This window comes from Tenrec ecaudatus, chromosome 12, assembly GCF_050624435.1.
Source record: "Tenrec ecaudatus isolate mTenEca1 chromosome 12, mTenEca1.hap1, whole genome shotgun sequence".
Taxonomy (NCBI): domain Eukaryota; kingdom Metazoa; phylum Chordata; class Mammalia; order Afrosoricida; family Tenrecidae; genus Tenrec; species Tenrec ecaudatus.
The window spans coordinates 48,401,665-48,417,735 of NC_134541.1; the positions used below are offsets into that span (position 1 = coordinate 48,401,665).

The 16,071-nt window shown below is 40.4% G+C and overlaps 1 protein-coding gene across 1 annotated transcript in view; it reads left to right on the top strand.

The window, feature by feature from the left end:
• LOC142422460 (ADP-ribose glycohydrolase MACROD2-like) overlaps window positions 1-16,071 on the top strand; it is a 971,437-nt gene that overhangs the window by 933,681 nt on the left and 21,685 nt on the right. Inside the window, exon 11 of the mRNA XM_075527841.1 lies at window positions 13,058-13,138. Coding sequence (XP_075383956.1) covers window positions 13,058-13,138 — 81 coding nt within the window. The remainder of the gene's footprint in view (window positions 1-13,057; window positions 13,139-16,071) is intronic.

Here is a 16,071-nt window from a genome sequence, read left to right on the forward strand (position 1 = left end):
ACATCTCATACATGAAGGGGGTAAATAGTCATTTTTAAAAGTGGAAAGAAAGAAAAGACTAAATGAATGTCAGTGTAGGGGGCAGAGTTATGAAAACTTCTCAATCAAAACCAAATACCTCGAGAGAATTAATTGCTTGACTTGGGTGCTCAGGACCACAGCCTTAGGCTATATCAAGGTCAAGTGGCATAGTAAAGGCCACAGACAGGGTTCTTCTACACTGTACTTTGGTAGTAGTGACAACAATGTTTAGAGTCTTAAAACTTTTGAATGACCAGACCATCAAAGCTGTAAATGTTGGTTTACCACAGCCCAGAGTAAAGAAGAGGGAAGGAAACGAAACCTGTGTGGAAATAATCAGTACAAAGGACTTAAGGACCATGTGAACTCAGGCTCCACAATCCTGAGACCAAATGAACTAGATGATGAACTAGAACAGTTAGCACTGCTGACAGCCTTAAAAAAGGCTCACCATGGGGCATCCTGGATGGATTGTTAGAAAAATGTAGAACACACCTCTAAGCTATAGAAAACAACAACAAAAAGCCAAAAATAGGCTTGCTGTCCTGATAAGGATTGGCAAAGCTCCCAAGACTTTGGCCTTTATACTCGCTTAAGGCATGTCACTTAACTCATCCATAAACTCACCTTTCAGGAAGATAAAAAAAACTATAACATCAGGGTGGTAGACACTCACTATAACAATCAACTAAACAAGATGTACAGAGCAGCGTGTGTTGAGGGATAAAACTCAAAAGCCTAGAAGAGCTAGGCCAGGGAAAAAGAATGGATGAAAATGGTAAAACAAGAAATGGGAATCTTACGGTATGAGATTCTTTTTCTTGGTTCTTGCTTCTTGGCACAGAAAGAATTCACATGGCAAAAGCAGGAAGGTGAATAAAAGTAAATTTTTATGAGTGAAAGTAAAGTTTTTAATAATATGTTCTCACAGACAAGAGCAAGCCAGCTCTAGAGAGGCGGCATGGGAAAAGGTTTCATGGTCTCTGTCTTTAATCTTGTAGACCCTTCTTCCCCACCTGGTCTCTTTCCACCTGCACTTGGGAGGAGGGCGTGGTTCTGTGTTGGCGGACTCTTAGTGAGTGCTCTTAAGTGTGAAAGTAATGTAACTGATTCTTCTGTCCGTGTTTTTCCTGTAGGCTTATAGCACATGACATCTCTTAGGAAATTCCATTTCCTTTTGTAAGTGTGGCTTGCTCTTCCTTGCAATTGGTGAGTCACTTTTGAGACAACCCCTGTTCCCCTAATCTCATTGTCTATTTTTCCCTACTCAAAGAGCATGGACATAAGTTACTGGGTCATGGGTGGATGTAACCATGGCTACTTTCTGCTGAACATGGTCAATAAGGGGGATTTAGTTCCGTTCCTTTCAGTTTTTCAAAGGTCTTGTGAAGGTCTGGACCTTGTAAAGGTCTAGGTTTTAAGGTTGATATACACATATAACAACCTGTCAAATTGAGTGATTTCATTTATTCTTCAAATAAAACAATTTCATTTACAAGTATACATGTTATAAAATTATCACTGGAAATGCTAATTTTCAAAAAAAAGGAAAGGAAAAATTGAACAATTAATTTCCTTTCTGCCATGAGTCCTGGTTGTAGTGTTATAAAAGTTTATATGTAAAGAGTTTCATCTCATATATCTGACCTTCTGCAAAACAAGTCAAGTTGTAAGTTAGTATAATAATTTAAAAATCCATCTAAAGGCCCTTTTGGGATGGAGTGTAGATTGTATAAAGGCTGTCATAATATAGTAAAAGACCATTCTCTTTTTACTCACTGTGGGGCAATTTTACTTTGTCCTATAGGATCAATGTGATTTTTGTTTTGACTCCTTGAAATTCCTATTCAATAAGATTAGCGGTTAACCAATCAGGGGGCTGGCAGGTAGGCAAGAATATGCTTTTCTAATAAGTTTTCAGGTAACTCTACAGTTGCTACACCCAGGATGACACTTTTAAAGCACAGGGAAATCAAAGTGAACCAGCTGACTCTAACCAGGCACTGTGGTAGGAGAGGTCTTTGTGTACCACGGATGCTCCGAAACTTCAACTGGGAAACTGAGCAGTGTAGTAGCTGTGTTAAGAAGGAGGGTCAGGTGGGGGGTGGGGGAGTAAAACGGAAATGGACTTGGAGTCTTTAGTGAAAAATAAGCTCACTTCAAATATTAAAAAAAGAAACGAAGAAGAATGAATACCTCTACTCCACAGTATGTCTGAAAGTAGCCTATATGCCCTCAATTCATAATGTAGGAAATCTATGGGGCCTTGTGGAGGAAGGACCAGAGGAGCCCACAGGCCAGGGCAGAGGTGCACAAGAGCTAAGAACTGCTTGTTTATTGGAAAACAAGCCTCTGGAAAATCTAAGGCATCGTCAGTCATTCATTGGTGACATTGTCATTTCTCCCTGCCTTTTGTTGAGCAAGAAATAACAAAACATCTCCCGGCTTCATTTGAATCATTTGGCTCATCTGCAGACACCGAGAGCAAACAGAGTAATATGACAGAGCTTCATAAAGCGTATGGAAAAATGGAATGAAAAGGTCATGGAAAATGTCCACAAACCTTTTGAAGCCCTCTCATGCAGAAGGCTATCTCAAAGACAAGAGAAAGAAATCAGTGTTTGAGTGTAGTTCGCTCATCTTGTCGGAGTTACCCACTCACAGTAAAACCAAATTTTATTTAGCAACCCCGATCTCATGTAAGTTAGTCTTCTAAAGTTCATGCTTTCTCAACTGAATCTCAAGTGTTTCATTGCGTTAAAAAGAAACGGAGAAGCTGAAAAGGGGCCTTCAGAGCAATGCGCACAAACTGCTCGCCATATTGAAGCAACACCTGGAGCATTAACAAAAAAATCAAACATTTAAAGTTAAAAAAAATGGTTATTCACCTAGATTGCCAAATATAACAGAAGCAACTGTCTGCCTGATCACATCAAAGAAAAAGGGTTTCCCAGGACTCCATCTGCAACCATCTTTAGTAAACAGATAACCTGGGGAAAAATGTAGAAGTTGTTCCAAAACCTAACTCCAAATTAAGAGCATCTCTTTCTCTCCGCTCTAAAAATGTCCTGTGATTTTTAATTAAGGGTGTTTTTCTAAGCCAAGCTGCCTTAATTCCCCCTTTCTCTCTCAAAATATGTCCCGCTTGTGGTAGTCTCTCTGTTGACTTTGCTCAATCACTAAGCAATGTTGTTGTTGCTTAGCTCTCTAGCTTGTTTGCCCAATTTTTCCTGGCATTCCAAGCAGCAATGGTCTCCTTGACCCAGTAATTAAAGAAATCCTGTACCTTTCACCCTGGCTAGCTACCCTCTTTATTCTCCCCTATTGAGCTTTGAATAATACCACTAGCAGATGGCTAGAGAATTTTCCCCCTTTCAAAAGCTTTGTTTTTCCCATCTCATCCTGCATATCTCAGCAACGTGTAATTAACTTAAGGCTTTTGAGTCCTTGTGGGAGATTAGTTAAAGACCTGAGCAATTTTGATAAAGAGCTTGAAAAGCAACTCATGGAAGGCTGTGAGGAAGAAAAGCTATCGCTCCTCCTCCTGGCCCTCCTTCTGAGGGTGTTCTTCGAATATTTATGAGGCCTCCAGGGTGTGACTGTCTTTGGGCCATTGTTGGGAGGTAGGCTATTTAAGCTCTCACTCTCAAGGGAGGTCAATGTTTGGCTCCTTTTAATTGATTTCCATCAGAGGGCCCTTTTTGGGCAGCATCAAGTTAGCCCAAATGGCAAACAGTTTGTTTGCAAGCCTCTTAGTTTTCCATTCAATATTATCTTTCCATTGTTAGAAACTAGCTGGTGTGCTTGCTTTGTAGTTCAGAACAGTGGATATGAACAGATGAGCTAAATTAATTAATTGAAATACAGAATTGCTGTGTTTTTGAAGTGATGGTGACTAGTGACCCCATTCCTATCTCAATAGCCGCATGTGCATTTTATTTCAGCAGATGGTGTGAGATATGCACTTTCCTTATGCACCCAGTGAGAGGCTCAGGTCTTGAGTATTGGGATAACAAAATATTCTATATTTTCTATTTCTCCATACCACAATGTGGTTCCCCAATTAGGGGAACTAACTGTTATAAATCCATTGCTATCTTTTTTCAGATAAAATCAAAGAATACCACTCTTTGATTAGAATTTCTTTTATCTCAAGTGAATAGGTTCTTTTTGAGTAGTGATTCATAGGTATGGAGATGTGCCTATGATAAATAGTATATACATATGTGTGGGCAGGAATTTGTCATGTGTGAATGAAGGTCTATGTGTGTATATATGTGCATATACACACACATATATAAATATATATAAGGGTTCTCAGAAGAAAAGGTGTGTGGAAAATTCAACTATCATTTAATTTTTCCAAAAATATTGTGAATCCCCGTCATATATACATCTACACATAAATACACACAAATACACACATGCACCATCACAATCACTATTTAAGATAAAAATTTTTACCTGTGGGAAATATGCTCTGAGCGTGGTAATGCCATGGATCATGCTTACAAAGTTGATGCCAAACACCTATAAATAAACTCATTGCTTCCTATAAAATATGACCTAATGTTGGAGGTACAAATTCGTTTTCAAAAAGGTAGTTGCAGAGTAAATTTTTCTCTAGGTGAGACATATGAGGATTTGATCCATCATTTCTGTTTTCGATATTGTTAATTTTGCACAGAAAAAGAAGACAAATTAAGTATAGTAAGACTGCACTGTTATTGCTTTGAATACAATAATCCCAAAGAAACTAGACTCTCCATGCTAGAAGAACAGTTTTGAATCATGGAACTGAGTTGCATTGGTACGGAATGTACCTCTAAATGAGTTAAGATCAAGAGAGAAGAAAAAGGTATTACTGGTGAAACTGTTATATAACAAGATACGTTACAAGGATTATTGCAAACTTAATGATGCAGCAGTCAGAAAATCCACAAAAATGATCTTTGATAGAGGCCTTCATGCAAATGTTTCTCTATTGCCAAAGTTACATGAACTGATACTTTTCCTTCTCTGAATAGCTGGTGGTTAAGCTGAAGACACACAGGGTCAGCTATCACGGTTTAAAAACATTTTCCCACATGGAAGTCTGGACTCCAATTGAAAGTTACAGGAATTGGGGCCATCAGAGTTAAGGGCCAAGGGTTGCATGTTTGTTTGGCAGGGCCTGAAGCTGACCTTTGTTGTCTGGGGGCCAGCAGTCTTTATGCCATGTTGTCTTTCCCTTGCAACTGCATAGAAGTGGAGTTGCTAAGAAAGTACAGTACACATAAAAAAATACACCTCCAATAGGAACTGGGGGCACAGGAAATCCAGGGTAGATGATATCTCCAGGACCAGGGGTGTTAGGGGGGATACTGGGAGGGTAGAGGGGGTTGGAAAGAAGAAACTGATTACAAGGATCTACATGTGACCTCCTCCCTTGGGGGTGGACAACAGAAAAAGGGGTGAAGGGAGAAGTTGGACATGAGGGGGGGAGCGGGGAGGGAAGGGAAAAAAAGAGGACCTGATGCAAAGGGCTTAAGTGGAGGGCAAATGCGTTGAAAATGATGGGGGCATTGAATGTACAGATGTGTTTTACACAATTGATGTATGTATGGATTGTGATAAGAGTTGTATGCACCCCTAATAAAATGTTTAAAAATTAATTTTAAAATGCACCTCCTCCTCCCATGTTAATTTAGCTTTGTTTCGAAATGCGATTCTCCCAATAGGAATATCTTTAGAGTTGGAATTGACCCTGGAGGGCACCGAGTTTTGTCCCCTTGTGCACAAGAGCCCATCATTGCCTGCCTGTCTGGGGCGATGGCTTCGCACAAGGAAGGTGGGTGGTGGGGAGTTTCCCACTGCAGTCTTTTCTCCTCAGATGTTCTAATGGTGGAACAAAAATGACTGATAGTTAACGGAACTCGGTTTTCCTGTAGCTTACACTTCTTCATCCCACTTCTGCCCCTCAGAGGGACTGAAATCAACCTGGTCCATGTGGCCAGCATCCCAGGAGTATTGGGAGGCAGTTTTCATACCTCCTTTGTTATTTTTAAGCTCCTCTTGAATCCTCTGCTTGTTCACTCTTTAATTCTTCCCTTAGTTACTCCAAACATCTAGTCTTTTACATAGTCTTCAATTCCATCATCAGCTCAGCTATAGACTTCTAAGCAAGCCACAGTGCCAATTTCTTTCTTAATACAAGGATAGAGAGCTTTACACAATGATTCTGATCTTTATTCATTAAGATAAATACCAGGGCTTATTTTGTTGTTGTTTGAAGAAATTACTATAGTCACTAGCAACTCTGTTTATGAACATAAGAAGAAGATGCATCATGGCAGGAAGGCCAAGAGCCAAATTGTTGTTAGTTGCCATTGGGTGGATTCCAACCCATCGCAGCCCTGTACAAAACAGAATGAAAGCGTGCCTGGTCCTGCTCCATCCTCACATGTGTTCCCGGGCTTGACCCCATTTTTGGAGTCACTGCATCTGCCCATCTCCTGGAGGGCCTTCCTCTTGTTCATTGCTCCTGTACTTGACTTAGCAGGATGCCCTTCTCCTGGGCCTGGCCTCTCCTGACAGCACGTCTCATCCAGACGCCACATTCTTCTTTATACGGTCTAGTTTCTCAGGTAATTTTCATGGCATACAAATGGAATAAGTGTGCTGAGAGCATGCCATCCTGTTTCACATAGTCTCTGATGGCAACGCATGCAGTGTTCCACTTCTGTACTGGCACAAGTAATCTGAGAAGCCGATTGTCTGCAGACGAGCACAGCGTCAGCACTGGAGGAAGGCCTGTGGCCAGCCTACACTATGCAGATGACAACAGCGTCGCTCGCTGAAAGGGAAGAAGAGCACGTGAAGCTTCGCGGATGAAAATCAAGGGCTGCAGCTTCGATCGATCGGGCTAGCAACTCAATTCAAAGAAATCACAAATCCTCGCAACAGGGCCAATCAATAGCATCACAAGCAATGGGGAAAAGGTTGGTGCTATGCAGCATTTTAAGTTCTTCACTGGGGCACTTTGACGATTAAAAGGTGAGAGCATTGATAATTACAGTGGATTTGATGCTGGCATAATCTGGGACAATGATGAGCAGACCGAGATATAATGTCAGCAGGCAATACAAAGGTCAGGTATGAAAAAGAGCAGGAAACATGGAGTTAATAAAGGTTTTCTTTGTAATAACCAAAACACCAGCTTTTCTAGTCTGGCACCCAAGCCATCAGGGAGCTCAATTAAAATTTTTAAATTGGCTAAGAGAAGAAAATTAAATATATTTATATGGAATCTATTATCGCTGATATATGCCCTTATTCTGGCCTTTGGGGCCTACCCCCTGACATCTGATTTCTTTGGCCATTTACCCTAAGGGAAAACTTGTCCATCAGTATACACCATTTACTTGTATAGGATACTCCCTGCCCAATCAGCTATATTCTTCATGAAAGATGTTGACTGGGAAACAGACACATATTTCCTAGCACAAGGAATTTGTATTACCCTTTTTTTCTCATTTTTCACTATGAATGGCAACCTAGAACAACCAAATGTATTAGGAACCACTAAGCGTGAAAGAAAGAATGATAGAAAGGCAGAAAGAAATGGCATAATATAACATTTAAAGTATAGAATTAAACTTTAATAATACTTATAAGAAGATGGTTAAAAACAATTCCTATAATTGGTAATCACTAAAAAATCAAATCTGAAATATTAGAGGAGAGAATGGCAACATTGACAAATAAAGAAGCTCTGAAAATGAAACACGTAATTTCAAAACTTGAAACTAAAATCAATCATGGTAGTTGAAACACTGAATTGAACAAAAATACCAGGAAATAGAAACTATGAGGAAATATGGTAGAGAAACAGAGGTCTAAATATCAAAGAAATAGATGGAAACAGTGACGGCATCAGTGCGCCGAAACGTAGCAATGAATGTGAGGGTGGTGCAGGACCTTGCAGTGTTCTGTTGGGTTATATGTGGGTCACTGTGAGTCAAAGTCAGCTCCGTGGCACCTAACAGTAAGAACAAGATATTCTATGGGAAAGACAGGTGGCCATCGTATACTATATGATCAAATGTATATACTTCTTAACTCAGAAATCAAAAATGAAATGCAAGTGTATTTGCTTTGGTAGCTAGAATAATCCTTTAAAAGCCCTGATCTTGCTGTGTAGCAAAAGTGGAAACTAAATTGATCCAAAATTTAAGGTAACTTCAGGAATTTAATTTCATTAATGCATATTCTCAACACTTCATATTTCTTTTTTTTTTTCATCAATCTCTAAATTTTCTGTCAATTCCCTTTCCCACCTAATCTTTAGACACTCTTCTTTCCTTTAATTTGGTCTCTTCTTTCTGGCCCAGTCTACTCAATGATTTTCTCCGATGATTCCACCCCTCATTGATTCTAGTTAACCCTGCAGTCCAACGGTGTTTAATATTAAATTCAAGGTTCTTGTGGGTCATCTCATCCTTTTCTACTCCAGGATCAAATTTCTACAGTACACAAATCTAGGGGACCCAATTCACACTCATGCTCTTGGAAACGTACCATTTTGGCATGTACCTGTATAGTTTTAGCCTGGTTTTCCTTCTCAGGCTTGCTTTACTCACCACCTGGTGACTGCCTAGTTACAGTCCCTCATCAGCACCATGAACTATATTGTGGTTCGCCCATCCCTAAGGTATGAGGGCACTTCTGCTTACCACTAGTCATGAAGGGATTATGCAAAGCTAAAGGTAGTCGTGGCAGGGCATTATCCTGAGCTTATGACGTGCCCAAGAAAACCAGGCCAAAGCTCTTCCTCAGCGCTTTGTTTCCCTTGTTTTAAAACGTGTCTTCTCCCTCTAAGTCAGTGGTCTTCCTTCTACATTTGAAAAAGTGATTAATAAGAGGTAGATACTCATGTACTTTTCCTTTCTGACCAGCATCAGTGGTTTTCAACGTTGGCTGTAAACGAGAATTTACTGTAGAGTCTTCAAAATTCACATTGTCCTGTCCACATTCCAGGCCGATTATCTGAGACACGCTTGAGGTGGGAATCGGGAATCAGTATTTTTTAATCTCAGGCAATGCCACATTATTCCTTCTTCTGGTGGTGTCAGTGGCACTATTTCATAAGGACAAATTGATTTTTGTTACTAGGATATGTAATAGGTAGCTAAGAAAAATAAAAATAGTCATAATAGTATTTTAATATATTAGCTGATTATAATCTCATAAAATCCTATTTAGTATTTTAACTTTTAGAACAAATGATTATGCTTGTTTCAGTTTTAAAAAATGGATTATCAATCCTAACACCCTAGGCCATGTAAATGTGTGGCAGGAAGTGGAAAGACAGGATAACTTTTACTCCTTACATGACTTAGTTAATGACCCAGAGGTAGCTAGTAGAAACCTACAATACTATGGCAGTTATTACAGTGCAGTGAATTGTGGGAAACTGAGAACCTGCAAGAGAACAATGCAGTCTAACCTCTGAGTTCATAACTGGAGTCTGGAAGCCTGGCTCTAACTAGAGAAAGATCTCCACAGTTCCAAGAGAGAGATGACATCAAATACACGTTCTCCAGACTAAAAAACGTCCCCACGTTCTCCCCCATAAAAGTGCTACTTTAAAGATGTCTTTTCCTTGTGTATGGCTGTTCAGTATACAGCCAGCGGTGACCTATCTTTAAGACTAATCGGATTCTCTTTGCCCTCCCACCCAAAGTATAGCTGACTCCCATCCAATGCCTTCTTCTGCTACTGACTGTAGATTGTTCCCCTGTAGAGAGCTCAGGGCCATCCAAGGTTAAGCCAACTAAGGGGCATCCAAGGTTGAGCTGTTGACACACTCTAGCACCTGCCCACCCTAGAACATGCGTGCTGTTGGAGGCTTGCAAGCGCCATGGCCATATAGACCAGCTGGAAAATACATCCGCTGTCTTGATCCTGACATTGGGAAAGGTGAGCCCGTGGAACTTGCTGTGCTGTGTCCTTATTTTCCACATGGCACAAGCCACTCCTCGGGACCTGTTCAGTTGTGGCGCTGGTTCCCGCAGTGAATTATGTAATGCAGCTTTTCTGGCCATAATCTTTGTAACTCCTACCAAATGCCCTTTGGCTGAGAGGTGTGACTGAGTAAGAGAAGTTGGGGGAAGACACTGATCTTATTTACTTGGCAGTGATTGCTGACAGGAATAATTGTGACTGGCATCCTGTTGGTATAAACTAAGCCACCACAGAAGCAGGAAAGAGGGCACTTCAGTAGCACAGGAGAAAAGTCAGAAAATAAGTGTGCCCTTTGTCCCGAGACCTCTACACACTGAACCTTTTTGATCCAAGAGAGAGAGCTTTGACACGAGAGGATACGCAGCGGAAGAAGGCAGAACCAGAATATGAGGCAGATCATAGGCTTTCAAGTCCCCAAAGCAAGTAGAAATGGAGTTCCTTCAAGCTGCAGGCTGACTTGTGGAGTTTGGCACGTAATTGGAGTCACTATGAGTCAAAATGGACTCAATGACCGTGAATTTGAGTTTTAAGGTTGAAGAAAGATTTTTAAGGTCTCTGATCCACAGAGTTAAAGTAGAGAAGAGGTAAGAAAGAGATCACTAGAAAACTCTAGAGTGGAACTTGTAAAAGCCATCTAGCAGGGGTGGGGCTGGATAGGGAGGAATTCTGAACTTCTGGTTTTTGACATGGTCTATGTATTACTAGAACAAAAATTATAATGACATTTCTTAATATCAGGATTTCATACTAATTGTTTATGAAATTTGGGAGAAAATTGGATCATTTTGCTTACAGTAAGTTCAGTCTACCACTGCCATAAACAGGATACCAAGTGACTAGGTGATAGTTCTACATTGTTTGTGGGCACTTCCTTTAGTTTTCACTAATAAATGAGGTATCGGTATATTTATATATTTTATAACTCTTTTATTATTCCCAAGAAAGAAAGAGGAATATTTAGGGGGAATCCACAGAGTGACATTTGTTTTTACAAATTTGCTTACTCTTCTGACTGTAACTATAAGTCATAGCATATAATTAGTGTCAGATAGCTTTGGGTCTTTGCTCTAGGGGTCTCCAGATCGTCTGAGAAGTATCTGCTGAGAGAGGCCCTGGGTAAATTGGGCACTGAATTGGAATATAAAAGGTTGATGTCTCATTCTGGATGTACTTATCTTCAGGTAGTGAATTGTCCTTGATAGTATCTAACGTCTCTGTATTTTTCCTTGGTTACAATTGAGTCATTTCCAACTCATCTCAATTTCACACAACCTACGTAGAACTTCTGCATGGACTTTTCTTAGATATTTATAGATTTAGACCAATTATTTTCCCATAGAACTCCTGGGTGGGTTTGAATGATAAACATTTGGCCATCACATAAATACATAACCATTATACCTCCAATGTTCAATAAAATGAAAAAACACAAACCACAGTCCTGAGTAATAACACTATATATGCTTCTGAAGTTTGGTTTCTGAGGCTGTAACTCTTTACAAGAGAGGAGAGCCTCCTCTTTTTCTTGTGGAGTGGCAGGTGGGTTTGAACTTCAAGCCTTGTGGATGGCATTGTTGTTGTTGTTGTTGTTGTCATCAGGTCGGTTCCGGCTCTCAGTGACCCTATGTGCAATGGAAAGAACCACTGCCAGGTCCTGTGTCCTTCTCATAGTTGCTCCTCTGTTTGAACTCATTGTGGCCACCACCGTGTCAGTCCCTCTTATTGAGAGCCCTCCTCTTTGTCACTGCCCCTCGATTCACAAGCATGAGGTCTTTCTCCAGGGACGGGTCTCTCCTGAGAATTTGACCAAAGTGTGTGAGGTGAAGCCTTGTCGTCCTTGTCTCCCAGGGACATTCTAGCTGTGCTAAAACAGATGCTTGCTCCCCCCAAACCACCAGCCTTCGGGAGAAGGATGAGACGTTCTCCTCGTGTAAAGATTTACAACTTCGGCAACCCTCAGAGTTCTTCTGTCCTATAGTGTTCCCATGAGTAAGAATCAGCTTGGTGGCCCTGAGGAAGCCCATGCAACTCAATATCCTTCAGCAACACCATAGTTCAAACGCATCGTTTTCTTCAGTCTTCCTTATTTAATTTCCAGCTTTCACATGCAAGTGAAAATACCATAGCGTAGCTCAGGCATATTTCAGTCCTCAAAGAAACCTCCTTGCTTTTCAACACACCAAAGAGGTCTTCTGGAGCATTTACCTGAGACAATATGTCATTTGATCTCTTAACTGATGCTTCCCTGAGAATTTATTGTGGATCCAATCAAGATGGAATCCTTGACAACTTCAATCTTCTCTACATTTCTCATGCTGTTGCCTATCAGTCCAGTCATCAGGATTTTAGTTTTCTTTGCATTAAGTTATAATCCACACCGAAGGCTGCCATCCTGGACGTCATCAGCAAGTGCCTCGGGTTTTCACTTTCAGCCAGCAAGGCTGTGCAACCTGCACATCGCCGATGGTTAACAAGCTTTCCTCCAACACCGCTAACGACATTCTCCCAGGAATCCAGCTTCTCTGGGTATTTGCTCAGCATACAGACTGAACTAAATAAAACCCTGATGCCCATGTCATAAGGAGGCTTTAATTTGTTTTAAATAACAACAGACCCCTGACTTTCAAAGGCTTAGTTTTCAGAAATGCCTAATTCAAAATAGAATTTCTCAAATTTTCTTTCAAAGAGAAAGCTATGAAAATGCAATAGCCCACAAAATATGTCCTCAACTTTAAATTGTACTTTATTGTGATTAAACCAAGTTTCTCTGCTTCCATGCTACTGGATTTATAATTTGAGAATTTGTATGTGTGTATATGATTATCTCACTAATAATATTGAATTTAGGAAAAGGCGGCATGAAAGTGTTGAAGCCACTCAGCCTATTATTCCTTAATAATGGTTCCTGCAAAAGAAGCTTAGTCCCAGAAGTGTTTTTAAATTTAAGCCAACAGAGCAGGGTAACAGTACTGGGAAAGTCAGAGCACACAATTCTCCCTTACTCAGCACCTGTCTTCTTGCTGTCTTTTAGCTCAAGATGAGGAAACATCTAGCCTGCCTGTGACAAATGAAGGTTCCAATGAAGATTCAGAAAAGGCTGCAGGTCCTGAGGGTAAGTTTCAGAGGCATTCAAGCTCCTGACAAGCACGTACCCTGCCCGTTTCCCTGTCTATGACTCTCTGAATCAGGGAGCCCTGGTGGTGTACTGGGTTACGAGTTGGGCTGCGAATGAACGGCAAGGTCAGAACTGGAACCACCAGCGCTTCCTTGGGAGAACTATGAAACTTTCTGTTCCTTGAATGATTTACAGATTGCGAAACCCACATGGGGTTATTCTATTCTGTCTTACAGTGTTACTGGATATGAATCAATTTGATGGCTCTGAGTTTTTTTCAGTTAGTTCTTTGCATCAATAAAATAAGATAAAAAGCAAACACTTTTCTACTAGGAACCTAATAGAAATTGCAGTTTAAAAAAATGCCTTAATTTAGCTGTTTTAGAATGGCATGTACATACAATTAATAAAACCTCACAACAATGAGGCCACAATGGGTAAGGTCAAGGTCAATCAGACATTAAAATTAGCTAGGGAAGTTCCAGGAAACATGGATTATTCTTTTAAAATTTACTGTTGTCCTATTATTCTTTCACTTGGATTCAGGAAAAGGTAGTTTGGGTTGAAGCTAAAATTGTTGGTAGACTTGAACCATTTCATCTCAAAGTATCAGGTCAGATAACTTGGCCAAATGCATATGTACAACATCAAGTTGATTCGGATTCGAGGCAGCCCTGTGCAGAGTTTCCAGGACTATAAACCTGTAGAGGAACAAACAGCCTCACCTTTCTCCTGCAGAGCAGCCGGCCTCATTGGCTAGTCCCCAATGGACAGACTAGACCCCGCCCCTTCACTCATAATCCCCTCAAATTGACAAATGATTGTAGAACTACCACAAAGATCAAGTCAGTCCCCCAAAGGATCTAAAAAATAAACTAATTAAAAATGAAAAAACTAATTACCAACTTCGTGTGGAGAGGGAAGCAAAGACCTCCTTAAAAGAATAGCAAATCGGAGTCTCTCACTACCTGACCTCAAAACCCATCACAGAGTCACAGTAGTCACACAGCCTGTACTGGGACAATCGCAGGTAACATCGACCAATGGAACAGAACAGAAACCCCAGAGAGAAACACATCCACCTCTAGGCAACGGGATGCAGACATGATTCACTGGGAAAGGGGCGGGGCTCTGCAGCCAGTGATGCTGCACAGACTCGATCTCCATCTACAGATGAGTGAAGCAGAGCCATACCTCACCCCGTGCAGTTAAGGACATTTTAGGAGTGAATTAAAGATGGATTCGAGGGCTAACCCCAGAGCTATCAGGATCATCAGTGAAAAAAATTCGGACAAACTGAAGGACCTTATTGCAGGGCACACAGCCTACAAAATATAACAAAGGCATACACTGTGAAAGACAAAATGCATAACTGGGACTTGCTAAAAATAAAGGTCTGCGTATCAAAATACTAAATCAAAGCAGGAAAATGGAGGATATGGCTTTACAATGTTCTCTGTATAATAACGATATTCATATTCCTTGACTATAGTCAGAAGCAATTCACTGAAGTCTTAATCCATGAGGGAACTCTCACAATGGACTTGGGGCTCCCATGGTCATCCAGAGCCTGTTCCAAAGCAGGTTCACAATTTAAACCCTTCCACCGTTCCCTTTTTGTATTGGGGTTTCATTACTTACAATCTCTAGATCACACCGATGATGTACACCTTCCATGTGGTCTTGGTTGATACCTCACTTAAATAGCTGCTTGTTTTAAGACAAAGCTTCAATACCCCAGATGCTATTATTTCTGATAGCAGGCACAACCTGGTTTCTTCACCACACTGATTGCATCCGTGATCTCTTCATGAGGACAAGCTCTGAGCAGAGCCATGTCATAAGAAAGAAATGTTCTTAGATTGGGGATAGAATTTAGTGTGAGCCCAAATTTCATTCATATATATATATATATATATATATATATATATATATATATATATGTGTGTGTGTGTGTGAATAAAATATAATACATATAAATATAATAAAATTTAAATATATACATAGTTTCTCTATGTCCCTGGTTAATTTTAGAGATGTCATTTTATGATAGAGGCTATTATAAATCATTTCCCTGTGGCATAAGGTAATTCTGTTGAAAGTTTCATGAATTTAGTCAATGGTATAGAATTTAAAATACTGTTGACAAAAGGAAATTATACCAACATAATTCCAAAGTAGGATGAAATGTTCTCATCCTGGCCTCAGAGGAGCATGCTGGCCTTACTTCTTCCAAGAAAGGTCAGTTGGTCCTTTTGGCAATCTATGGTCCTTCCAGTATTCTTCACCAGCACCACAATTCAGCTGCATCCATTCACTTTGGGCCTTCTTTACTCAGTGACCAACTCTCACATGCACTTGAGGAAATGGAATGCCTGGTAATACAAGGCAATTCCCTGGCTGGTGAAAAACCAGGCACACCTTAGTCCTCAAGGTCACACCCTTGCTTTTCAATACTATAAAGAAGCCTTATGCATCAGATTCAGCCAATGCAATGCATCCTTTGATCTCTTGACTGCTGCTTCTTTGATTGTGGATCCAAGCAAGACAAAATCTTGACAACTTAAATCATGTCTCCATTTATCATGATTGGTCCAGTTGTGAGGAATTTACACTGAGTCATAATACATACTAAGTGTTGTAATTCATCATCAGCAAAGTCCTTACTTTGAACAACTAAGATTTTTATCATCTGCATATCACATAGATATTAATAGTATTGTTAATAAGCATTCCTCCCATCTTGATGCCACCTTCTTCTTCATGTAATACAGCTTCTCTGATTATTTGCTCAGTATACAGACTGAATAACTATGATGAGGGAATACAGTCCCAATGCACACCTTTCCTGATTTTCAACCATGTGATCTCCCCTTGTTCTGTTAGCACAACCGTCTATTGATTCGTGTACACGTTCCAAGTGAGCACAA